General features: G+C 40.4%; 3 protein-coding genes across 3 annotated transcripts in view; 1 reads left to right on the forward strand and 2 right to left on the reverse strand.

Moving 5' to 3' along the window:
- Nucleotides 1–9,917: 9,917 nt before the first annotated feature.
- LOC308393065 (uncharacterized protein) lies at nucleotides 9,918–11,285 on the reverse strand. The gene is made up of 3 exons (XM_080876531.1): nucleotides 11,075–11,285; nucleotides 10,209–10,373; nucleotides 9,918–10,131 (listed from the first exon to the last, which is right to left on the reverse strand). The coding sequence occupies exons 1-3, from the start codon at nucleotides 11,129–11,131 to the stop codon at nucleotides 9,964–9,966; spliced, it is 390 nt and encodes a 129-aa protein (XP_080732657.1). The 5' UTR covers nucleotides 11,132–11,285; the 3' UTR covers nucleotides 9,918–9,963.
- gp1ba (glycoprotein Ib platelet subunit alpha) overlaps nucleotides 10,209–27,301 on the forward strand; it is a 205,788-nt gene continuing 188,695 nt past the window's right edge. Inside the window, exon 1 of the mRNA XM_080876437.1 lies at nucleotides 10,209–10,323. The gene's annotated coding sequence lies outside the window, so the exon portion shown is untranslated. The remainder of the gene's footprint in view (nucleotides 10,324–27,301) is intronic.
- Nucleotides 22,324–24,306, reverse strand: LOC308393073 (histone H1-like). The gene has a single exon (XM_080876543.1). It carries the CDS (start codon nucleotides 24,289–24,291, stop codon nucleotides 23,911–23,913), a length of 381 nt encoding a protein of 126 aa, XP_080732669.1. The 5' UTR covers nucleotides 24,292–24,306; the 3' UTR covers nucleotides 22,324–23,910.

Genomic DNA, 27,301 nt, shown 5'->3' on the forward strand with positions numbered 1-27,301 from the left:
AATTAAATGTGTAAAATTACAGAAACATTTCTAGTAGTTCATTACCTAGACTTCCCAGTTTTATTAATAACTGTGTTTTTAAGAAAAAAAAACCCCCAGAAATTTCTATTTTAGAAAATGAAAAACTGAAACTTTTCTGAGTTGAAAGTCCTAAATATCCATTTGTTTCTGGTGATCAAACAAGTTACAAATCTTGAATTATAATCATAAATGCCATCAATTGCACATTCAGGCCTGTGAGACTCATGTAGACACTCATGCTACACACACACAACTCTGCATCTCTAGCATTCAAACACACTTTGTAGACTTTATGTAATGAACTGTATATTTGGTCTTTTTCAAGGAAGAAATTTTCAATAATTGTTTTCACAAAAGCCAAACTTTTATGCATTTACTACTACTCAGGAAAACACACATGATCAGAGTCTGTCTTTGCTCAGGATTGGTCGCATGGTGTGCCCATCAAAATAAAGACCAATCAGTACACACTGCTGATTGTAAGCTTATATAAAATAATATATACATTTTCTAGCTGTATACCGATTCCTGATACTCACACTGACACACACATTACACTTCTTTGTGTCTGTCACTGCTGGGTTACAGCCACTGTCCACCCAGCCTCATGTCACCTTCACACACACAAACTGAATCAATATGAAAATAACTCTTTAAATATTGTTAATAATTTAACCAAAGTCATATTCAGTTTGTTTTATAACAGTTAAATCTCACCTGCAGAGACGAACACGACAAACATCAGCGTGGAGCAGAGCGACGCAGTTACAGCAGACATTTCCGTGTTTTTGTTTCTGCTGATCTGACTCTTAGTTTGTTCTAAATGTCTGAGTCTGTCGGTATTTTCACCGAATAACTGAACCTGAGTTTAAACCTGACTACATCAGATTACATTTAAGGTGTAAATAAAGCTAAAGCTGCGGTTCAAACTCTTCCGTGTCTCGTGAAGACGTGGCGTTTGTGACGTTTGGTAGGTTAAACTGAGGATGCGCAGAAATAAGTGCGTCATAAAAACGAGGCAAAGTGGAAAAGTTTTAGTGTTCGGTTGTTGAACGATCTCCACAGAAACAAATTCTAACCTGTTTCATGTGTCAGTCGTCATGTATGAACACTTTTTTGTCTTTGAAGCAGAAGTTTGTTTTGTCTCTGCACCGAGTTTGTTTCCCACAGCAAGTTTCAAGCTCACATTCTGCTCCATCTCTTCCTGCTATGATTTAGGCTTCAGCTTACTTATCAAACAACACCACGACATAACTCTGACTAACCTGCCAACCAGCAGCAACTTGCACCAGTTTGCAAAACCAGTAGCCTGTGTAAATCACCAGTTCATCCAGTGCTGTCCGATTAAAGAACAAAGACTCATCAGTTTTAGAATTTGAGGCTTTCTGTTAAATTTTCTCTTCACATTATCCATTAAGGTAAATTGTAAACTGAAACGTTTTTTAGCTTAAAAGAGTGAACGTGAGTTTTAGAAAAAGAAAGAAAACACTTACTGTTGTTCTGAAGGACGTCTGGAACTCTCAAAAATACTTTGTAGGTGAGCTCTACTCCATCACCACGTTGAACCAATTGACTCTTGTTTCGCTTTGACATCCTGTTTTACAGACACGTCTGCTTAGCAAAACCATCACACCTACACTTAACCACATACATGTAACAACGTAACAAGGGGTTTTACAGTGACAGGAAATGAACACGAAAATAGGTCAAGGTGTAGAGAAAACCTTCCACTCTGTCTGTCAGTAAATTCAAATAAACTTATTCTAATGAATAAAGTCAAAGGTCCTTTAGAGCTGTTCTGAAGAACTTTGTCCACCTTTGATTGTCTTTAAGTTGTGTTGGAGCCACAGAGAGCAAATCTTTGTTCTTCATGGAGAAGCAGTGAGGCTGTTTGGACTTTCCTATGAAACATCAGTGCAGGAGTCTCTCAGTACATCTGTTTACAGTGAGGACAAAGAAGCAGCAGAAACAGAGAAAACATGTAGAGACAGGCAGCAGCAAATAGTCTGCAGAGAGAGCGAGCATGCATCAGGTGCAGCACTTCCTGGAAATCAAGTGACTGCAATCATCTAAAAGGCCGGAAGCTCATTTTAAACACTTACTGTTGTTCTGAAGCATCTCTGAAACCTTCAAACACTCTTCTGATCGTCAGGATAGAACAAAAATCCACTTAAAGATAAAGAAAGTGATCTGTACATCCCATCTACTTTTCAGTAGATCAAAAGTAACTTACTGAAGTTTTATTCCACACAAGGAAAAAGCTTTTCAAAAATGAAATAGTTCAAAAATGTTTTTGAAGAAGTAACAAGTTCAAATCTTGTTGTAGCACAAACTGACAGACCAACTTTCAGTCCAACAGATCCATCCTCTGTGCCTCCTCCTGGCTGACCTGCAGGTGAGAAACAGGTGTGAGGTGTCAGGTAGGTGATGAGTGAAGAACAGAACAGAATCCATTTCCTCTTCAAACTGCTGTCAGACATTATCTACTGCACTCTGATCACATCACTCAGACCAGCTGCTTTCTACAAAGTCTCATCAACAGCATCTTTAGAAACAAACATCAACAACCAGGAAGCAGCTTCACCTCTGATCACACACACACTCAACTCTACTCACTCACCTGGAGGATCAACTTTCAGTGTGACGATACTGATGGGTTCACCAACTAGATTAGCTCTCTTTCTCACGTTTGTTCCTCTAATGAAGGCCTCACACTCGTATGTCCCAGCATCATTAATCATCACATCCTTCAGAATCAAAGACGCGTCTCCATCCTTCATCTGTCTGTCCTGCAGATCCACCCGGTTCTTAAAAGATGGATGCTGGTCATCTGAGTGAACGTGTCCGTCCAGGTACAAAAGCACATCATTTTTTCCCAGGTCAGCTCGGCTCCACTCTACCCTCACGATGTTGTTGTTTGAAGCTCGACATGTCAGAGTCACGTTCTGTCCAGACTCAGCTGTGATGTTTTTTCTCATCTGAAAGAGGAAACAACGCAGATTAGACAGGTTAAAGGTCAAAGTACAGCTGTTCACTTCTACAGCAGCCAATTAGAAACACACACAGTATTTAATGTTAACATTTATAAAAGTACAGTATATTAAAAACTCAAGTCTTAGGGAAACATTTTTACTATGCAACTCAAAGTTAAATCTCACCTGCAGAGACGAACAGGACAAACATCAGTGTGGAGCAGAGTGACATAATTACAGCAGACACGGTGTACCCCGCCTTTCGGCCTATGACAGCTAGGATAGGCTCCAGTGTCCCCCCGCAGCTCTAAAAAGGATAAGCGGAAGCAAATGGATGGAATATTTTATGTTCTAACTTTATCGTCTTCAGTTATTGATCTGATCTTTTGTGCTTTTTAGTTTTTGTCTGTTTTATTTTGTTCTGTTATTCCTTGTCTCTTGGGTCTAGTTCTGCTTCCTGTGTCTCATCATCTGTGATGAGACACAGGAAAACATGCTCCCACATGTTTTCCTGTGTATACATGTTGTCTCAGTCTTCTCTTGCTCTTTGTTGTGCTCCCCCTCATGGCTGTGTTCCATGAAGATTATAATTAACCTTCATGTGACACTAACCTAGTTAAGATAGAGAGGAGTAGATGATGTCTTGGAGTGTGTGGGACATTCACTTTTCTGTGTCCACACTGTGTTGGTGTGACACTCAAGAGCGACATGTGTTGGATTAAAAAAATAAAAAAAATCACTGCAGATAACCTGGATAAAGACTGAACATAACTAGCTGCATAACCAGCTTATAATAGAATTATAACTGAATGAAGGGTAGTGTATGTATTTCAGGTCATTTGATTATAACAAAATATTATGACTGACTAATCATAATTTAACTAATCACAAATACGGTATCTCAAATGTAGACTTTTAAACTTTGTTTCACTTTAGTATAAGTGAAAAATGTTACATAAAAGGTAAAGGTTTTGTTTATAAAGTAAAGTGCTCGTGACAGTGGTGTGTGCTTAACTGCTTGTAATATAGGGGGAAATACACATTTATCTAGATAAAAAATATTAATTTACCCTAATATGATATCAAAACAATCTCAGACTGGAGAAAATGTCCTTTTTTCTCTGCGGTTCTGTTGTAGTACCTCATGTCCTCCCCTCAGCATAAATGCAAATGAGTCAAAAAGTTAGGCTTCAGAATTTGGCGCCTCTACACCACAAGACACAGCAGCTGTGCCGGTCACATGATTTCTCTTAAAGCGATACACGCGTCAATGTGAGGTTTCACTCATAGTGTCTGAAAAACACACTATTAGTGATGCTTCATTATTGTTTGATCCATCACTAATTTGTCCTTTTGACATGCATTATTTTGTACTTTGGTTAGCACTAGTGAACCAGTGTTGAACCGCTTTCTAAGTGTTGCGGGAATTGCCGTCTTGTGTGTGGCTGGGTGCAGTAAGGAGTGTGTGTGAGCATGCGCGTGAAGGAAACGCGGGGAGCGGAAGAAAAAGAGAGAGAGAGAGGCTGTGTTCAGGGTCTGCAGCCTTAAAGGCTGCATTTTAAGTGCGGTTACGTCACCGCCACGCGACGAAGGCTGTCCCAATTCAAAGGCTGCTCGAAATGCGGCCCTCAAATGCGTCCTTCATTTCCCTGAATTTTAAGGATGTGGCGGTGTAGACTTCGTGGCCCAACATATCCCACAATGCATAGCGCAGCGGTGGGTGTGGATAATTTTGCCGAAAAAAAAAAAGAAGAGTAAACTTTAAGTACTGAATATTATTGTAACCGAGGACAAAGGATGAGTAAACGGGCAAAGAAATAAATTGATCGTTTATTTATTACATAAATTAGACATAATAATTCCCAGTCATTTCCAGACAGGACTTACAACACATCCTGCTGATATCCCAGCTGCACATGAGACTTACCACACAAACTCTGTGAAAATAACACTGCAACCCGTCACACCCCGCTTAGCGACACTGCAATCGTGGCACACACTGCAAACAATTCGGGTCTCAGCGCAGCTGGGAATCAGTGCTATGTATGGCCTGTGATCTGGGAGAAAAAGGGAAGTGGCACAAACAATTAAACAAAAAAACAAAAACAAAAGGGAGGTTAGTCCGCCCTTACACAACTTACTCTCAATCAATAACCACCTTTACGGCTGGACGGACTAACCAAAACAAAATTACAAATCAATCAAAAGAACGAAAAAAAGGACAGCAGAGACAGCACAGCTGAAAAACAAACAACATTATCAATTAAAATATTACCCAATAAAATAGCAATTTTATGAAACCATTCAAAATCATGAAGCTAAAACAAACACTCAATATACCTACAATATTGATCAGTTTCCCTGCGCGCAGTCGATCTAGGGCTTGATCAATTCTTCTATTAAAATTCGTGGTCACACTAAAAAAGTCCAATGACACATTAAAAATAGGCACATGCAAAAGATCCAAACAAAAATGGCAAAAGTCTCTTACCGACAGTATACCCACTCGCACCTGAGTGAATTAATTGCCTCTGTTTTTTTCCACAGAAGAGCGCTGACTTCACCCCACACACCCACTACCTTTTCACAGCTCTTCAGCCAATCACCTGGCAGAGAGCAACAAACTGCCAGGTGACACTTGTTACATTATGTCACTTACGGTATTTATGTGCAAATGTTTAATAACGAAGACCATTAAAACATTACTGTTGCCACATGTCGGCAAAGTTATGTAACATTAGTGACGTTTGTACTAACTTGGTTTTAAAGCCTTTACTTTAAAATATACGCCGTTCAATAGCTGAGCTTAATCTTACAGCGAATGATCAAAGCTCATGTAGAAACAAACAAACACTTGAACAAATGATTTTCTCCTTCATTTCTGTTAAACAAAGCTGTATGAAACGTTTCCAGCTGTTAGTATCATGGTTGCTAGGCAACCTGGGCAGCGCAACGGAGGCTAGACGTCCCATTTCACAAGCCTCGCACTTCCGGCCTTAGCGGTCTTTAAGTACGTGGCCCTTGAGGATCGTTGAGGCTGTACGTACTTTAAGGCTGCAGACCATGAATTGGGAAACAGCCAGTGTGTCATGGGTAGAGAGGGCGACCGGGAGCAGCGTTCTAATGGGCTACAGCCTATGCAGTGTGTTTTCGAAGTGTGCAGTACTGTTATTATCAGTACTCTCCGGTGCCTCAGCTGATTTCTGTCTGCCTCACTACTCCACAAAAGTGAAGGGAGTTAACCCCGAAGGAGGACAAACTTCGGCCCTGGAGGAAGCATCTCCCCTTGCGTCTCCCGACCACGGTCAGGGGACTGATGGCGAGGAATGGTTAACATAAGCTTTAATGAAAATGAGTTAACTCATTAAAAGCTTTGTTTTAGCGACATCTAGTGGCGAAAAATGAAACAGCAAACTAGTGTCCTAATAATCATGTGCTGAGTGTAACTCGGGTTTGTGTGAATGATATACATAAAAAATGTAGAGATTGTTTAGTTGATTCTTTCAACTTATGTCATGTAGCAGCTGGAAGAAGCTGTGCTTTAGAAAAGAAGCTGTGCTGTGATGGTTTGGTGTGCTTGTGTAACTAGGTCATGGTATAATTATGTACATGTACATGGATGAAGGTCTTCTTTATTATTTAGCCTCATAAACATACTTGACTGATGTTAACATTAATGTTTAAAAAAAGGCCTTCTGCCTTGGAAAAGACATTTCAATTAGTATGGAAATTTTGGTTAAACTGGTGAAAATATTGCTTTCATACTTTATTCATGTGTAACCTAATATAGTATGGTATGGTATGGTATGGTATGGCCTTAAGGGCCAGTTAGCTGCAGTCTATGCAGCCAGTTATTTTCATTTTACATATACAGTGAAATTGTAAATTGAGCCCCTTGTTTTCAAGCCCTCCATTTTGGTCATTAACTGAGCAACTGTAAGAAATATAAAGAGAAAAACTTACCAAACATTATTTTAATACAGTGAGTATTTTTGACTTCTTTAAATTTCTTAAGCTAAAACCACAGTTCTTTTGCTGATTCTAGTTAACTAACCCCTGAAACTGGTGAGACCTGTCACCATTTTTTCTGGTTTGGCTAAGAATAGTCTTCTTGTTGTGAGAACGTGTTTGCTTTGTGCTTTGTGGTAAAATCTGCCAGCATACACTGAAAGAAGATGGTAGCTTTGTAGCTTTGGGTGTTTCCTTTTCACACACGTGGATATTAATTCTAAACTGGCAGCCTTCTTCTTCAGAGGTGTTAAGAAGAAGAAGAAGAAGAAGAAATGTGAGACCCTACTGCTTTAAAATAAAGTTATCACTTATTCTCTTATTTCACCATTGCTGTAGTATAATATTGCAGTTGTTTTAAAATGTAAGATACACAAGAGGGATCCAGGCACAATCTACCTAACAGAGAGAACTGTAGATGTCAGTTGTGGACAAATTGTCGTCAGACCACAGACCACATTCCAGTATCATGAGGTAGTCATGATTTTGGGAATATTCCACCTTGTAGTACAGTTTGCACAAATTGTTTTAAAAATGCACTCAGCCTACAAACATTACTGATGAGTCACGATCTGCACAAAGTGACAGAAACACTGAAGCAGCTCCACATTTTATTCTTATTGTCATGTGTCCTATTTGTCAGGTGACAGAAGGACCAACACAAAGCTCAGAGAGTAATGGTGACACAAGATCACAGGTGAAGTTGGATGATGACTTGTTGGTTCATGACTGTATTTGAAGCACGTGTGAGACTGCATGTATGTGGAATGTCTCACCGTTATTTATCAGGTGACAGAGGCAGCTCTGCCATGTTGTAGCTCAGACAGAGGTGGAGAGGCGAGCTCACAGGTGACTGACTGATGATTTGGTGCTATAGATTAACTAGTTTTTATTATCATGACAGTTGTTAGGCTGCTGATGTAAATTGTTTCATTAGTGTATATTTGACAAAGAATCTGAATTGACACGTCTCACTTTTATATGGCACGAATCAATGTGTTATTTTATCAGGTGGCAATATGTCCTAGTGCAGTCAGAGGGGAGGAGCCAGGGCCAAAGGTGAGGCACATCAAGCACATAACAATAATTTTAATCTGAGGATAAAACGCATGTACAGTGGCTATAAAAAATATACAAACCCATGTTCAAATGCCAGGTTTTTGTCATGTAAAAAAAATTACAGCAAGTCAAATAGTTCCAAAACTTCTTCCACCTTTATGTGACCTCTAATGTACAATGCACCTGAAAAACATACAGAAACCTTTAAAGAGGGGGAAAATAAAATAAAAAACTTAAAATAACCTGGTTGCACAAATATGCACACCCTTATCAAACTAATACTTTGTAGCAGCACCTTTGCCTTTTATTTAATTAACATATAAAACTACAGGGAGTGCAGAATTATTAGGCAAATGAGTATTTTGTCCACATCATCCTCTTCGTGCATGTTGTCTTACTCCAAGCTGTATAGGCTTGAAAGCCTACTACCAATTAAGCATATTAGGTGATGTGCATCTCTGTAATGAGAAGGGGTGTGGTCTAATGACATCAACACCCTATATCAGGTGTGCATAATTATTAGGCAACTTCCTTTCCTTTGGCAAAATGGGTCAAAAGAAGGACTTGACAGGCTCAGAAAAGTCAAAAATAGTGAGATATCTTGCAGAGGGATGCAGCAGTCTCAAAATTGCAAAGCTTCTGAAGCGTGATCATCGAACAATCAAGCGTTTCATTCAAAATAGTCAACAGGGTCGCAAGAAGCGTGTGGAAAAACCAAGGTGCAAAATAACTGCCCATGAACTGAGAAAAGTCAAGCGTGCAGCTGCCAAGATGCCACTTGCCACCAGTTTGGCCATATTTCAGAGCTGCAACATCACTGGAGTGCCCAAAAGCACAAGGTGTGCAATACTCAGAGACATGGCCAAGGTAAGAAAGGCTGAAAGACGACCACCACTGAACAAGACACACAAGCTGAAACGTCAAGACTGGGCCAAGAAATACCTCAAGACTGGTTTTTCTAAGGTTTTATGGACTGATGAAATGAGAGTGAGTCTTGATGGACCAGATGGATGGGCCCGTGGCTGGATTGGTAATGGGCAGAGAGCTCCAGTCCCACTCAGACGCCAGCAAGGTGGAGGTGCACTCAGAAAAATAAAGGTGCCAACTGGAACCAAAAGTGGTTCTTTAGACTGATGCCATAGAAGAACCTTTTTTGGTGCCACAAAGAACCTTTCAAACTATGGTTCTTTGAAGAACCATTAAAGGTGCCCCAAAGAACCATCAAGAAATGGTTCTTTGGGGCACCTTTAATGGTTTTTCAAAGAACCTTTTTAAAAATGGTTCTTTAAAGAACCATTTGAAGAACCATTTTTAAAAAGGTCCTTCAAATGGTTCTTTAAAAGAACCATTTTAAAGAACCTTTTTTGAGTGGTTCTTTAAAAAACCATTTTAAATCTTTCAAAATAAAATGCATCATAAATTGAATTTGAGTAGGGTAAAATAAATACGAGCACAGCATAGACATATATTAATGGTTTGTCATTTTGTAGTATACCAAAAGACAAAAAGGCATTTTAACCCTCAGCACAACATCACTACTAATACATGTCACATATTAGTGTTTTAAACAGTAATAATTAAATATATTTGCTATACTATAAATAAATATATATAAATACTATAGCTACAGATAACAACAAATAATACATGTATTGTTTAATTAATAAAACATCAGAAAGTGATAAAACACAATAGAAATAGTAATAGCTTCATAACAGACCAATAAATCAACACAATTTCATCAGCAGATGTTTGCATGTTCAGTAAAAATATTTCAACAACAAGTTTATGATTAAAATGATCAATGAACTTCAGCCTTACGCTATGTAATGTACATTTCATGTTGTACTCATGGTCCTTTGTTAGTCCAGTTTAGGACAATGTCTCTGACGTATGTTTCATATCAAATATATGTCATATCAAAACAAGCCCACACCTGCAGTTGTTTCAGTTTTTCACTGGTGTTTCCTGTCAGCTGGTCAACCTCACTCAGGCGGACATCCATATCAGCCAACCAAACGACAAGTTCCTCCCTTTGTGCTTCAAACCCCTCCCACTCTGAGACAAGGAGCTGAAAGAGAGAGAAAAGAGTCAATTATAAAGAAGAGAGAAAAGTGAAACCCTCCTCAGAAGGTCTGACTCGCATACCTGCAGTTGACCTGTGATGGACTCCAGTTTGGCGTTCACGTCATCCCTCGCCGATGCCAACAGCCGAGTCTGCAGGGTGCCCTGGAAGAGCTGAGTTAATGTTCGACTCCTCCTGGTCAGGCCCTCCAGCTGGATGAGCCGAGGTCTCCCCTCTCGCCGCTGCCTCTGAACACAGAAACACAAATTGCATCTGAAGCAGGAGGTGCAGATTTTTTTTGCTATTCTTTTCTAAATGCAGGCTAGATCACGTGGAGGTATTTGGAAAACTTATTTGGCCAGTGGACGACTGTTGTCTTGCAGAAAGTCAAATCAAACATATGCGATACACAATCAATTCACAAGAACACATTATAAAAAATAAGTCCAGTTCTTGCCTGATTTCAAGTGAAATCTGCATCAAAACAGGGTGACAGAAGTAAAACGAGAGCACAAAGCCTCACTTTGTACAAGCCTGCTATTACAGTTCTCCTCTATGCAGACAACCTTCCTGTTTTCAAGGCACAACTTGGATCTGCTGTACGAATCTTATGGATACACACTAAATGAAACAATAGTGTGCATGACTCCAGATTCTGATCCCTCATCCTAATATGGTCCCAACATAGCAACAGCAATAATGCAAATGTTGAGGCTTCAAAATACAAAGTCCATAAACCAATGGCTGACATGGGTTTTATCATAAGGGTGATAAATATACAGATTTCAGTCTGTCTTAGAGATTTGATGTTCATTTACCTGCAGATGCACTATACGTACCTGCTCCATGGTTTTTCACAACATTTTGCACATCACTATTTAATACAGGAAGTACGTGAACTAAAACAAGTCATCTTTCTTTGTGAGAGGACCATATTAATGAAACAAACCTCAATGACATCATAGGGATCCCTAAAGATGCTCCTGCTGCTTCTCTTCCTCCTCATCCTAAGCTTCCTTCTCCTTGTCCTCGCCTTCCATCCAATTGTAATTCAACCTAATTGTGTTTCTCCCCCTCCTCTTCCTCATTTTGTTGGAGCTGTGAACACAATTAATGTGAATCTGGATTAATTTGTGCAAACAAGAAAAATCTACAGCTTTTTGGTCAGAGGTGATTTAAGCTGGGTAGAGTAGATTTATCTGTTGATGCTACCTGCTTCAGCTGAGTGATATTTACACCCTGGCTGGATTACAAACTTTAACCATGTGCTGAACTTTGGCCCAGCGTTGATACCTCTTGTTAGTATAACGACCTCTTCTTAGCTTGTATGTATGATGTATGATGGTGGATAAATGAAATATACAAAAAAATTTAACTATATTACAAAAGAACATCTATCTTGGAAACATCAAATGACCGGAGCATAACTTGTCAACTAGTCCGAAAATAAGTTATGCAGGAACCGTCAAAGACACACCTTCTCATGTCACATTTCTATTCATTTCTATATAATTCGATTAGACAATAAAGAGTTATCTAATCTAATTATTCATTCAAAACACTTATGCATAGCTGTATTTTATACAGCTCATACAGAATTCAAAGTACAGGTTCATGTGAGTATTTAATGTACGGCTCAGATCTACAGAATTTCAGAGTTTCTAGAGCAGACACAGAGCTCACGTCACAACAGGCTTCAGGCGCCATTTTAGTGACTTTAACAATATATTACATTTTAATTTCGGTCTAGCTGACATTAGGTTATGTACGCAGCACGCAATTGAACCACATATTTTAGAAGCCAAAGGTTCAAATTAGCTGGGAGCACCTTCACTTAATTATAACAGTGGTTTTGTTAGGAAAACCGTTGGATACTAAATTGCGCTGACGTCAACGGCTAACGTATCTAGCTAATCGCTACTGTTAGCACAACATTAACAGCAAGCTACAATGACGAGTAACAAAAACAAAACAGTAATAAGGTTTTAATGAAAATGTTTTACCTTTTCCAATATTCCCAGAATCCAGAGCTTCAAAGTCCAGCAGGTACTGAAGACTGTTATGCGTTTCGCTGTCACCGTCAGTGAGAAAGAGTTTTTCTCCCCCAAAGGTCAAGGCCCGCCGCTCGCGCACTCTGTCTGCGCATGCGCATCCCAACGACTGACCCCCTCCGTCCGCTCCCGGGAGGTTATAGTATGACGTGTTCTGACGTCACTCTCTCTCTCCCTGTCATTTATTTGGCTCGAAACACATATTAACAAATTGCTCAGTGATGAACAACTACTCAGATCATTTACCTAAGCAGTGCGCTTTGTCAAAACGAAGTGTGTTCATTAAACTGACATTCTGTTCTGCAATTGTTATTTACTTGTATTTTATAATTTGACTTTACATACTGCTGGGTGGTTTGTAAAGTTTACAATAACTAGTATTATCATTATGCTATATTTTCAAAAATATATAATAATCTCAAAAGTAATGCCTTGGAGTAGAAAATAGTAATGCTTTATTAAAATTTAAAACTAAAGTACAGTATTTGAATGTGTGTATTGTGTCTACTGTTTGCAAATATTTCTAACTTTTATTTGAATATTCAGTTTCCTACCATCTTCTCTTAAAAGGTAATTGCAAGGTATCCCGCCCTCCCCCTTCGCACACGCATGCACACAAAGAAAACACACAGTATAATTCACAGCCTCATTATAGTGAATAAATATTTATGCCATTTACACCATCAAACTTAGATTGCTAAGGATGAAGAACCTTTTGTTCTTTAAAGAACCATTTGTAATAGCTGAAGAACCATCTACAAAATAAAAAGGTTCTTTGACGTATGATGGTTCTTTAAAGAACCATGAAGACATCTGAAGAACCATTTAAGAACCATAATTTTTCTGAGTGTGGAGTACTGGTTTGGGCTGGTGTCATCAAAGATGAGCTTGTGGGGCCTTTTCGGGTTGAGGATGGAGTCAAGCTCAACTCCCAGTCCTACTGCCAGTTTCTGGAAGACACCTTCTTCAAGCAGTGGTACAGGAAGAAGTCTGCATCCTTCAAGAAAAACATGATTTTCATGCAGGACAATGCTCCATCACACGCGTCCAAGTACTCCACAGCGTGGCTGGCAAGAAAGGGTATAAAAGAAGAAAAACTAATGACATGGCCACCTTGTTCACCTGATCTGAACCCCATTGAGAACCTGTGGTCCATCATCAAATGTGAGATTTACAAGGAGGGAAAACAGTACACCTCTCTGAACAGTGTCTGGGAGGCTGTGGTTGCTGCTGCACGCAATGTTGATGGTGAACAGATCAAAACACTGACAGAATCCATGGATGGCAGGCTTTTGAGTGTCCTTGCAAAGAAAGGTGGCTATATTGGTCGCTGATTTGTTTTTGTTTTGTTTTTGAATGTCAGAAATGTATATTTGTGAATGTGGAGATGTTATATTGGTTTCACTGGTAAAAATAAATAATTGAAATGGGTATATATTTGTTTTTTGTTAAGTTGTCTAATAATTATGCACAGTAATAGTCACCTGCACACACAGATATCCCCCTAAAATAGCTAAAACTAAAAACAAACTAAAAACTACTTCCAAAAACATTCAGCTTTGATATTAATGAGTTTTTTGGGTTCATTGAGAACATGGTTGTTGTTCAATAATAAAATTATTCTTCAGAAATACAACTTGCCTAATAATTCTGCACTCCCTGTATGAATTGTAATTTTAAATGTAATATTTAAAGCATGTAGAATAGCATATTTAGGCAAGTATATGTCTCCTTTTTTTATCAAGAAGCAAAGACAAAAATAATTTTAAAAAAAAAGGAAACAGGGCAGGGTTCGGTGGTTGAATCATCCGTCCCCACCAATGCCAAAACCAAATCTATGCCCTGCTCTGGATGGACAAGAGATTGTTTTACGTGTCGGTTTGTGCAACAGCAACTGTAAAACCAGCTCCGCTATTTGCTTGTTTATTTTTTTATTTTTTTACAAAACTTTTCACAATAAAAGCAACATATCCTTTTGAATCTTTTCAAAAACAAAAGAACATGAAAACATGAAATAACTATAAATGGTGCTAACATTCCAGCCCCTAATTGTTACTGATGAGGCATGACAATTACACATTAACACAATAAAGTGTGATTTAATATCAACAATCAGAATTTAACTGGCTTCACCAAACACTATATGAAATGCAAATAATATGTCTTGAACATAAATCTGTTACACATGAGGCTAAGATTCAAACTGTTGCCTCCATTTCAAGCAATAAACATAACTTGTCGAAAGGCCCCTCCAAAATGCTAGTTTTGGTTTTGACAAACACACGTCTGACAGGTCAATATGAATCAGCAACTGTTCTCTTCTTGGAACTTCTTGGAGCACTGTCGTCAACTAAGATTTCTCTTAGTCACTAACCACTTCTGTCTTTCTTGTAGAAGTGGCAATACTCTTTAGTCAAACACTTCCAAAAAATGCCTGACAGGTACAGGCACAGAGGACCCACCTGTCCTCTCTTTGGAATAATCCAGGTGGCAGTACTGGCTTCTCTTTAAGAAGAAGTAGATGATTGGGTGTAAGTGCGTCTAAATCGTTGGAGTCATTAGACGTTCTAATTAATAATTGTAATTGGCCTGCTGTTGACAATTGCCTCAATGAGTTAGCAACATCCCCCAAGAACCCGAAGAGGAGAGTCCTGGCCCCTAGCCCTGCCAGTATAGCAGAAATGATGACGGATGATGATGGCAGCAGCAGCCGTTCTTCTCTGGGCGAATAGCTTAATGTTGTTCATGTGTAATTTCCGTTGAGTAGGCTAACCACATTGTTAACTTAATGCGTGTAAGGTAAACTAGCAAATACCGTCATAGTTACATGCGGCTGTCTTCTTGTTTGATGGCAGACACTCCCTTCACCCTGGCCAAAAAGGCTAAAATGACCAAAGAAAAAGTGGAAAACGGCCAAACATGAGAGGTTTTTGGACAACGTTTGTGTTTTTCCATTCTTTAAGCACCGGTTCGAGCACCATTTAAGCACCGGCACCGTTTCAAAAGTACTGGTTTGGCACCGATATTGGATAAAACTTAAAGGATACCCATCCCTAGTCAGGATGCTCTCGACAGATCACTGGTAGAAGTTTTCAAGGATGTCTGAGGACAGGTGGTTCTTTCTCAGAATCCTCAGAAAAGAAGAGGTGCTGGTGGACCTTCTTGACCAGCTTGGAGCAGTTGGTCATCCAGGTGAGATCCTTGGAGATGTGGACACCCAGGAACTTGAAGCTGCTCACACGATCCACAGCCGTACCTTTGATATAGATGGGTGGATGTGGGTAAGCATTCCTCCTGTCACTCCTTGATCTTCTCTGTGTTGAGATGCAGGTTGTTGGTGTCCCACCAGTCAGCCAGATGATCCACCTCCTCCCTGTTGGCGGTGGAAGTGGAAATGCATGTAAGTGGAACAATAAAAAGCAACAAAAGAAAGAGGAATCTTCACATGTTCATAAAACACAAAAGCTCATTTGGATCTGGAAGTAGGCAGGTTATGGAAATGTCAACAATTCTACATTTCATTTTACAGCACAGTGTACATTTTAGTTTGTTTTAGCTGAAAGTGCATTCACCAAAAATTATACTGGGGAAAAACACGTTTATTTTCTTTATGTGTAGTTTTGGAGTTCCAGAGGGTTCTGTAGTGGGACCGATGGAATTCATCTTGTTCTTTTCCCTCGCAACTATTTCATGCTTACTTGGACAGTTCTGAGATCAGATGAAATACAAAATAGATCCTGTATGAGGGATTTTGTCTATTTAACATAAAAAAAATCAGGTTGAAATTGATTTTTTATTGCTGATTTGAAATGGGACATTTAGCATGCCGAGAAAATGAACTAAGCCCTAACCTTGCCTCTAAGTGATGACCTAGTCGACATTAAGAGGTTAAATTGTTGCCGTTATTAAAGCTGCTCTGCTGTAACACCAGGTTATACCAGTAGATGGGAGCAGACTTTAAGTGTGCTTCATGTGCGTTTCTAGTGTCACTGGGAGGTTTAACAGGAGGAACTCTGTGCTGGTTTAGGTGATGTGTTCCTGAAAGATTTCTGGGATAAGTCACATGTTCATTTATAGTTCATCAAACAATAAAATAAAGGCCTAGCTTACAAGAAAATATATCACTTGTTAGAGCTGGGCGATATGAGATTTTTTCATATCACGATATGTTTTTTTCATTTCAGGCGATAACGATATCTATCACGATATAAGCCAAATAACTATATTTGTAAGATTTAAATGTGCCGTTGCTCACAAGTAAAATGTGAAATAATCAGCAGCTTGTTTTGATTTAAATATTTATTTCCCATAATAAGTTCAACAGGGTAGATGTACTTAAGGAACATGAGACTTTTTCAGATAAATAAAGGCAAATATTGCAAACTACACAAAAGGCAGCCGCTAAAGCGTTTAAGTTTCAAAATAGAACAAACGAAACAGACTACTAAATTGTCAATTCCACTTAGAAACAAAATATTAATTCTAAAAATAAATCTTAGTTTGTTTTACAGAAGAACAGACAAAACTAACTTTTGTCAATATCAAATAAACTGAGAACTAAAAGGAAATTCTCAATCTCTCCTTGTTGTATAGCTTAGCTTTTCAAACAGTTTTAACAGTTACTTTAGTCTGACAAAAGCCGAATGACGAATTAGCGCTTCCAGTCAGAGACTGAGGCTACGTCCACACGTACACGGGTGTTTTTGAAAACGGAGATTTTCCGTTTTCGTTTTAAAAAATAATCCCGTCCACACACAAAGGCAGAAATGAAGGAAAACGCTGCTATGAACATGCCAAAGCAGCAGGTGGCACTAGATTCCTAACCGTGCAGAAATGTTGGCCAATCAGAAGTCTAGAAGCCTCGGTGGGAAAAAGTAAACAAAGCTGGGGCATAGAAGCAGACCCGAGTTTAAACACTGCAGAGTAGAATTAAGAGTAACAGTATTGTAGAAATTCATTTCACCGAAACAATAACGTGGCGCACAGTGTGACGCATGCACCAGTTTATTGTATTTCCAGACTTGCTTTCGGCACATTTACAGTGCACGCTACTCTGTTTTTTGTCAGACTTGAAATAGCCGAAATACCTTCACACTACGGAACTTCTATGGCTCTTCCGTTCGACAATCTCTCCGGCATTGGAACCATCATCTGTTTTCTCTTCGGTCACGCTCGGTTGATTTTTCTAGTCGGCACACTCATTTCCTCCATTACGCGCTGGCTCCATTACCCACTGCCTGCTTCCCAAACAAACACACGTGCGGCTTGGCACTTGTGCTGTATGTAACAAGTCACGCGACGTGACGCTGCGGCTGTGATTGGTTCGGCTCTGTGCTACTTAGTTTGGATTGGCTGACCTTTTTTTAAAAATGTTTTTTATTTTAAGAGGACAAGAGCGGCGAAGTCTATCGCGATAGCTTAATTTCTCTATCGAGTAAAAGTTATATCGCGATACATATCGTTATCGTTCTATCGCCCAGCTCTATCACTTGTACTTCCTACTTTTGCCTATGTCATTTGTGGCACATTGCAAACATGTAAAGACAATTTGTTAGTAGCAGCAGCATTTTAAGTTATGTTTAGCGTGCAATGTAAAGAAATGATGCTGCTGATCAAAAGCTGGAATGATGGCATTGACATTATTGATCGGTTTCTGAGGGACTAATAAAAAGAAATAAAATCTCTTCAGTCTCAAACACAAATAAATTATGCACAGCAGCTTTTCTTTGTAGTTTGCCACCACTGAATGATGTCCCTGCTGATTTTAGTCTGTGGTTGCGGAGTAGAGGTGTGTATCGGTTAGCCACAGTCAAACTCAAACAAATCATCTTTTCCATCAGAGACTAGGTGAAACCCACAACCACATGACAAAAACAACTAAAAAAAGAAAAGACTTTTAAGTGAATACCATGTACGCCCATGACATCACCTCATTGCTACCAACTTAATGACTTTGTCATTTAAAAAAAAAAAGCCTGACAAAACATTTCTGCGCAGCCGTACTGATCAGTAGTGAGTCTGCAGACACAGAAACTGTGCTCTGGCTTCAGTGAGCAGTGGTGCACAGGAGCCATTAGAAGACGGGTCCACTCTGGTCATAAAGGGATGGGCTTGGTCAACAACAATAGTCAGGTAGGCTGTTGGGCCTACCACATGGAAAGTAAATAAGCTAATCAAATGAGTGATTTGGTCATTTGATATCTGTGTTAATGAGCAGTTGAATCAGTGTACCTATGATAGGTGAGCGTGTAACCAACCTTACATTCTCCTGTCCATCTCTCTTTTAAAGAAACCGGTCAACTTTCCATGAAACCTTTTTTTCTGACAGAGAGATAATATCAGAAAAGTCTGATATTATTCAAAGATCTGAGGTTATGTCATGATGTGGTTTGGTTAGCTTATCTTGTGATAGCTGGAAACTGAATGAGCAGCTAGCTTGGCTTTGTCCAAATATAAAGATAAAGAGCAGCTGTACCTGGACCTCCTTGCTCAACGTGTCTTCAGTTCTCACTGCAACTGCATCAATCTCTGCAGAATAAAACATTTAAATTACTGCAGGTACAACAACTGGAATAGAAATGTTATGCTGACTCACTGCAAAAAATCAGATCATAAAAAATTAACAGTACGACTGAGTTATTTTTAATATTGAATGAGAAATCTTTTCCACATGCACAGTGCAAAGAGAACTCAGTGGTTGAGACTAAACAGCTGTGAAAACCATTTGTTGGAGATGCTTGATAGGTTTGTAGCTTGAACCCATCTGCTGGAACGTTGAAGACAATATAATTACACTGCAAGCAAGACGCAAGTAGGCAAACTTCTTCATGGTACTCGTGCACGGGAGAGAACCAGACAAACGCCGTTCCTTCGCTTGACCCCAGTAGCTCTCGTCCGTTCTCCCATACACTGTCCTTTTATTGAGGTTACATGAATATGCATAGGTTCATTAACATACGACGTCTACATACAAACAAAGAGTACCTTGCCTGTGTGTGTGTGTGTGTGTGTGTGTGTGTGTGTGTGTGTGTGTGTGTGTGTGTGTGTGTGTGTGTGTGTGTGTGTGTGTTGCTGATCAAAGGGTTAAACATCCTTGGTCAGGAAGAGGGTAGCCTCCCCCTCACCCTAGATGGTTCATCCTAGATAACACGGTGAGGAAGTCCTGCAGTTCATCTAAACAAAGAGCACTTAGACTAGAACAGACGCAACTACGTTAATCCTACCATAAAACAATAAGACACGGTATGACCTCTCATGCTCCCAAAGTGCTGTCTAATACACACAAAGTTTGCAGACTATCAAGGATCAAAACCTCTACCAATCTACAACTAATTACAAAACTCTAAGCATATATAAGTAAATATTTCTAAGCATAAATGACAATCAACAATACAAATCTAACATTTCCCCCCTTTTTGACCTTTATGCTTGAAAAGTTCCCAGGTATGAATACCTCATGTCTGACAGTTTCAATGCAAACCTTTTTATACTCAGCATATGTCAAATCACCCTAAATTACTGAAAAGGTACACAGTTTAACAAATGTATTAGCAGTTATCCCATTCCTCATTGATCTCATCTCATGGCAAACTGCATCCCACAAACAAACAAATTGTTAATTTAATAGTGAAAATAAGAAGATAACATTTCCAAAAACATCTCAGCTTGGTGGTGCTTCCTCCGGGTGTGCACATCACATGTCTCTCTGCAGAGTGGTTTAAGCTCTGCAGGGCGTCATGAATGTCTCTTCCAGTTGTTTCCATCACTGTCCATAGGACCAGAGTCCAAATGTATGTAGAATAGACATTCAAACATACCAGTTGGTTTTGTTGTTCGTCAACATGGGTCTCAGCTATTTCCAAGCTGCAGACCTCTCAGCACTCTAGTTTTATGGCCTCTTACCAGCCCCCATCACCTGACTTCAGACCTTCGTCTTGTGAGGGGGATATTTATGACTCCTTAATTGTCCACGCTCTGCAGAAAAGCTCTCTGTGGAAAGGGTGCTGGGTTCCGTCATCTTACTGCTGTTATGATCCCAGCAGCCTTCAGAGTGTCATCGTATGCACAGTATAGTGGCACAGCATTAGGCGATGTTCATAGGAAACTGCTGTCATCACCACCATAGCTTCTGGTTCCTGTGCGTTCACAGAATCATGATGTCATCCTCGAACTCCTTCTGCGCTGTCGATGGAGCTTGGCACGCTCCCCTCATCCCACGAGTTTTCATGTTCCAACGCTGCTGAAGGTTTAAGGCAGAGCACGTCGTACACCTTAGTTGTCTTCCTCAGCGTCAATATTGAATCTTTCATTTTATTTAAAATCTCCTGGAAGCTCAGTAGCACAGCTCTCTGTGTGATGTCTGCTGTGCTGAAGATGATCTCTGATCCTCCTGAAGCCTCTCTCCTGGCCTCAGCTCCCATCTTGTGGACGATCCTCTCCTCTATTTTGCAGGCAGTTTCATGGTCCTTGCTGTGGCTCCAAGGTCTGATCTCATGATGGGCCCCAACCAGCTTGACCTTTGACCTCAACCACTGCCTGGCTGTCAGCTATGCCTGGAATGGTTCACGCTTCTCACTGGGCCTCTGAAGATTTCTCAGGAGATTACTGCTGCACCTGTATTTCCTTGCTAAGAAGAAAAACTTCTATTTGGAGAGCATGTCAACAATCATCAAACCACATTCTTTAGTTCAGTGAACTTCACTTATAGGCCATCAAAGCCTCATCTGAACATGGATGCACCACTTGCATAGGTTTAATATTTGTAAATAAAACGGCTAATCACACAAATCACTGCAACAATAATAGTAAACATTGTTTAATGTTAATCCTTGCACTCCACCTCTTGACGCATGGACATTCCCATGCGTCAACTCACCAAACCTGGATCCCTGTCTTAAAGAAAAAGATTAGCTAGATCATGTCCCAGGCAACATCAGGGCATCTCCTCTGGAGTAGCTCCGTAACCCTGCAATAAAAGATGTTAGCGTGTCTTGCATATTAAGTTTGCTTAACACCTGGCCCTCCCAGGAGCCTGCATACACACCATCACGGCCTGGAAAGCAAAATCTGGAAGTGAAATCAAACTTCATACCTGTAAACAATTGTATCATAAGAGTAATAAGCATTCAACATCAGCAAGACAAGTGTCATGTGCAGGTTTTCTCAAAGCAGTAACTACAACTATTACCCTAATTCACCTCAGACATGGATTATCCCATGTACTCTGTTAACATTAATGTAATCAGTGACTTCTCTTAAGCAAAGTCACTCCACTCATATATTATTATTATGGGTTCAAAAGTGGCCAGCAAATGAGCCCATAATAAACTATTCCATAAATACCGTAATCTCTTATTTGTTTTACTCATGTCACTTGTCCGCTTCAGCTGAATCTACTACAGCATTCTCAAAGAAACAAACATTAGCAATACACATTGACTGTGGTCAGACGGAGGTCAGAAACAGGTCAACAGATTCTAGAGGTGCCATAAAACACCATAAAGTTAACACTCGCTGTGGAAACAGTAACACTGGTCTCATCACAGTATGTCTTAAACTATATTAATTTCTCCATCAACATATGCCTGTAACTACAGTTTTCTTCACACATAAACCCAGAAATCTTGTAGTAGAGAAACATTAGCCAGTATTCCTATAAATCACATGATCAAACACATGAAGAACCATAATGCTGTAAAAACGAAAATGCAAATGTTAGCGCTTGCGCAGGCGTATGCATACTTTGTCACAGATATCTCTGTGAGCACACAAGCTAGTGAATAACACACACATAGTAAATTCACAGACACAGAAAATGGCATTTAAAATGTTAAATCATCACGCAACCTCGAGTGTTGCTGTCATCTTTCTGCTCCTGTAAAGGGAAGCACACACAGACTCATCTGCACCCCTGCCAGGCGGGGGTCAACTTCACACAGTCGTGTTACATCAGTAAAGTCTTGTCAGCTTTTGTCAGCTTTTACCAGTCAGTCAGTTTGTTTTCCTTTCACTCACTCATTCATGCATTCATTCTTTCTTTCTTTGCTGATAGTGGAACCTATCGTCGCATTTAGTTTCCACTCTCAGCAAAATGACGTCATTTCAAAAAGAAAAAGAAGAACTTTAGTTTGGATTACATCGCTGAATCCTTTTGGACTGGGACTGTCATTTAATAATTGTCCCAAATAAGTGGCTTTCTCCAGAGTCCATTTAAATGTGGAGAACTCACTTGGCACAATTTTCTCGACGACGTGTAGCATTTTTAATTCCCGACGTGCAGATCTGCTTAAAGAAAAGAAAATAGACAAACAAAATCAGTGCCTGTTCAAAAGATAAAAATGAAAAATAACAGAGATTATCAAACAAAACTTTCAGTGCACTGTGAAAGTATCAAAATAAAAAGGCCTTGTTAAGTCATGACACAAGCTCCTCATCTCAGGAGGGTAAATCATACCATTAGCATGGTTTATCATACCATCATACTAATCGGCAGGCTCAACTTCACAACAAAAGAAAAATCATCAGCTAGATTCACTCCAAATCAACCATCAGCTGCACCACTCACAACATAAGCCTAATGTCTTCTTTAACTTATGAGTTTAATCACCAGGTCTGTGTTCTTCACTCATTTAGGCCACAGATCTATTTTATTCAGTTTTCCTTTTTTTCCCTTCATCATAAAACATGTGACATGCTGTCATGCACTTCACAAAAGAAGTTTGTTCTGACGTATTCAGAGTTGTGTATCTAAATACAGGATTCACTCGCACATCAAAGCAGGAAACTCAGTGTTTTAGAGTCTCCACTCAACACACAACAACTCCAACACATCTCATTCACTCATACTAGAATTCAGTCACCTTTCATTAATCTAAAACCAATCAACTAATTTGCATATCAGCTATTAACCCACTAAGTTGACAGGACGACAGAAAGGCATGTTCAAAATAGTATCACAAAAGACAATTTCCCTCATACAGTAAATTACATGTGCTGCCTCAATCAAGCAGGAAGCTTCTCCCAATTTACCATTTTAACAACTAAATTTATTGTCTGATCACTGGTTGGTCAAACCAGGATCTTTTTTCCCACAAAAGTTAAACTGTTGTCCTGCAACTTGGAGAGTCAATTTTTTTTTTTTTTTTTTTTAGGATAAATTCAGTATTTAATAACAAGTGTCTGCTAAATTGACACTAATTTAACACTGATGAAAGATAACAAGCTAATTTTCATTACATGTGTTTGTGTTATTAGGCAGGTCTAATGCATGTCTGTGGAGCTGCATCTCCAGCAGAGTATGTTCTTAAAGCTGCCTTTCCTACACACTTCTCTGCTATTATTTAATCATTTCTTAACTAATGTGCTATGAGTCTTCATGAGTCATTTTGTGTTTGGAATTGTTAGTAGGGTTAATGCATGTTCTGCTTGTGTGTGTGTGATTTTGTATATGTTTCTATTTTCGCAATGTTTCAGACTCCGTCTCAATTTTCCAACTTAAGCAGTCAGTTTTCTTTTCCCCAGGTTTGCTAACCCAAATTTTGATTTCCCACATTAAATAATTCCTATGTGTTCTCACCTAGTCTTCTCACTCTGTTGTCCTCTCCCACTTCAACAGTCCAACAGCCGGCAGTTCTCCTTCAGCTTTGTCCTGTGTCCCACTGTCTCTTCTTGCCATTTTACTCCACAGGTGGCAAATGTCAAACTCCAACTGTTCAGTTCTCCTCAAACGTTTTCTTCACATGCACAGTGAAGTCACAGCCACTCTCACTATTGTCCTCTGATGCGGTTGACTTCGTGCTAGTGGCTGAAGTGCTGCTGCTGCTGCCTTCCTGGGCGACTTCTTAGCAGCTGCTGCCGGTTTCTTGGCTTTGGCCGCGGCGGGCGTCTTAGCTTTGGTCTCAGTAACCCTGTTCATCTTGAAGGATCCGGAGGCCCCGGTGCCCTTGGTCTGCACCAGAGTGCCCTTCGCCACCAGACTCTTGATGGCGGTCTTGACACGGGCCTTGTTCTTGTCCACATCGTAGCCTCCGGCAGCCAGAGCCTTCTTGAGAGCGGCCACGGCTTTCACAATCAGCTCGCCCACACTGGGGCCGACCTTCTTGGGATTGGAAGTCATCGTCTTCTTCTTCTTGGCCTGAACCTCTGCACAGGGCGCAGGGCGTGTTTATGATGGAGCCTTTCCCACCACAGCGCTGGCACGTTGAACGCATCATGAAGGGTCCATTTCTTTCATGTAGCTATGGTCGCTAGCCAGCATGCTAGCCGCATGTGGCTTGCCCGAGTCACTCAGTCCTTTTTGAGCATTTCAACATGCTGCCGCCGCAGACCCTGGCCTCAGATCCAGCAAGTTTAGCGCGCTGATCTCCAAAAAAGTCCCGAAGGCCAGAAAGACGTCAAATAAGTGTCTCGTGCTGAGAACTCAAACAAAAACTCCTCTTCACGCTGCCATCTTGCTCGCCCTTCCGTGGAATTCATTCAATCAGACAGGAAGATGGGTTTGCTTTCTTCTGCTGCTGTTTATCCACATTACTGCTGCTTGTTGGGACTTTTTTGCTCAGGACTTGATGCTGTCTCTTTATCATGTTATTGCTTTGGAGCTGCATTCCTTGTCTTCAGGGAGGGGTGAGAGCTTGCTTGCTTGTGAGGTTGAGAGACACATGGCGCTGTAAATAAGTCGGCCAGAAACTTGGCCTGCATGTTTCCAATGATGTTAAAATATAACTTTCTTCCGACTGCTGCATGTGGAAAATTGATTCAGGTCTGCTTTTCACCTGAAAGTGACAAACTAAAACATTTTCATTATTATCATCACTGCTTAATCAACACATATCTCTCTCTCTCTCTCTCTCTCTCTCTCTCTCTCTCTCTGTTTTTGTGAACAATCCTTTCTTAAAAGCAGAAAATGAAATTATAGTTGTTTTTTTTGGTTGATCAACACAAAACCTTTTTCCTATGATTATTTTTTTCTACAATATAAATTCTCCCTTTTATTCACTCTTTTTTTTTTATTTACAATAGCTGGTGACCTGCAAAATCACCGCTGTCACTCACAATCAAAGGCAATTACTCTTGCACAGTGCACAAAAACACTGTGATGTCAGACACATTCACACTCACTTTGTCATCTGCAGAAATAAATCATATGGCTGGAGATATGTGCCATGGTGATCCATAGGCATGATCACACGTTTATTTAATTATTTTCAACCCAACAAAACAAATAAACAAAAACATGATGCTGATGTTATGAACACTCCACACACAAGAGTCAAGATGCAGGAAAACTGCTCATGGAAACGCTGCACACTCCAGTTATCACAGTTATCATAGCGCTGTTTCCCTCTCTTAGAGTAGTTCTCAGACAGCTCTCGATCTGATAATGTGTAGCCTGCTCATCAGCTCAGAAGAAAAAAAAAAAAACTGCAACGCAACATCACACAGTAGTTGCTCTGCCCACAGCGGCAAAGTCTTACACTTTCATATTCAACTCAGCTTCTCCATCATGTACTTTTAGATGTTTCATACAGGGTTCAGCATATTAGTTGTTTTCACAGGTGTGCTCTACATCTCAACAATGGTTCATAATAAGACGACAGTCTTCCACACAGGTCAAGTGCCTCTATGCACTTCATTAGTTTAAATATTTATCTATATCACTTCACCTCACATGTCATCGTACTGAATTTAAGCAACCACAAGCGTAATGTAGATGACTTAACAACTATCCACCTCAATTACGTCTATGGTCTGGCACACAGGCTGAAGAGTTAACGTTTTGTGTCAGCAAGGGGTGGGGGGACAGCCACCCACCAGAGCATAGCTGCTGATGTGGGCTGGCCTTCTCCACACGCTCTTCAAGGCTGGTGTGTTTTCTGAAAACTTCTAACATTTTAATCTCTTCCATTTTTAAGCCTGCGATTAACCGCACGGCTCAGGTCCGCGTGAAACCCGCGTGACCGCGCTCGCGTGAACCCGCGCAGCTGTGGAGCCGTCGCTCCCTCTCTTTTTTACATAAATACTTTGTGCTGCCAGGAGCAAAGTCCAGCACAAACGTCTGTCTCCCTCCGACTCACTCTTGGTTGCTTAGAAACCCATGATAACAACAACAGTCGGTGTCACAGACCACATGTTCTGCTCCGCACACACTCACACAACAACAACAACGACAACGACGACGACGACAACAAAAACAACACAAAATAGGCCTATCGTCCAGCACAGTCTGGACCCCGCGGAACTTCTCAACGCCCCACAAAGTGGCGGAGAACTCACCTCTAGCCACACAAAGTAGCGAGGAACCTCTAGCCACACAAAGTAGCGAGGAACCCGGGTATCGCTCCACAAAGTAGCGAACTTCTCAACGCCTCACACAGTGGCGGAGACTGCACAACCACACGGTTATAGAGTCGGGCTCTTCTCAACGCCTCACACAGTGGCGGAGACTGCACAACCACACGGTTATAGAGTCGGCCTCTTTAAACTTACTTGGCATTGCTTAGAGTGTAATATCAGCCCGAATCCCGCCGACCGTCATTCATCGAGGAGAAAAGACAGACCGCGAATCCACAGGAACTTCCTGGCTGACGTCAGTCTTTCAGCGTGCCTCTCCTCCCCTCGGTGAATGCGATTCCAGGGCTCCGGCATCGAAGGACCAATTAATGATAGGTTTGTAGCTTGAACCCATCTGCTGGAACGTTGAAGACAATATAATTACACTGCAAGCAAGACACAAGTAGGCAAACTTCTTCATAGTACTCGTGCATGGGAGAGAACCAGACAAACGCCGTTCCTTCGCTTGACCCCAGTAGCTCTCGTCCGTTCTCCCATACACTGTCCTTTTATTGAGGTTACATGAATATGCATAGGTTCATTAACATACGACGTCTACATACAAACAAAGAGTACCTTGCCTGTGTGTGTGTGTGTGTGTGTGTGTGTGTGTGTGTGTGTGTGTGTGTGTGTGTGTGTGTGTGTGTGTGTGTTGCTGATCAAAGGGTTAAACATCCTTGGTCAGGAAGAGGGTAGCCTCCCCCTCACCCTAGATGGTTCATCCTAGATAACACGGTGAGGAAGTCCTGCAGTTCATCTAAACAAAGAGCACTTAGACTAGAACAGACGCAACTACG

The sequence above is a fragment of the Rhamphochromis sp. 'chilingali' genome (genome assembly GCF_963969265.1).
Source record: "Rhamphochromis sp. 'chilingali' genome assembly, chromosome: 1".
NCBI classification, from domain to species: domain Eukaryota; kingdom Metazoa; phylum Chordata; class Actinopteri; order Cichliformes; family Cichlidae; genus Rhamphochromis; species Rhamphochromis sp. 'chilingali'.

What these genes read in the sequence shown, in the direction of transcription:
- LOC308393065 (XM_080876531.1), bottom strand. Translation starts at nt 11,131, where the DNA reads ATGAGGAGGAAGAGAAGCAGCAGGAGCATCTTTAGGGATCCCTATGAT. An exon ending in ATCCCTATGATGTCATTGAG is followed by an intron (nt 10,374 to 11,074) that starts GTTTGTTTCATT and finishes TTCTGTGTTCAG; the next exon opens with AGGCAGCGGCGAGAGGGGAG. An exon ending in CCATCACAGGTCAACTGCAG is followed by an intron (nt 10,132 to 10,208) that starts GTATGCGAGTCA and finishes TCTCTCTTTCAG; the next exon opens with CTCCTTGTCTCAGAGTGGGA.
- LOC308393073 (XM_080876543.1), bottom strand. Translation starts at nt 24,291, where the DNA reads ATGACTTCCAATCCCAAGAAGGTCGGCCCCAGTGTGGGCGAGCTGATT.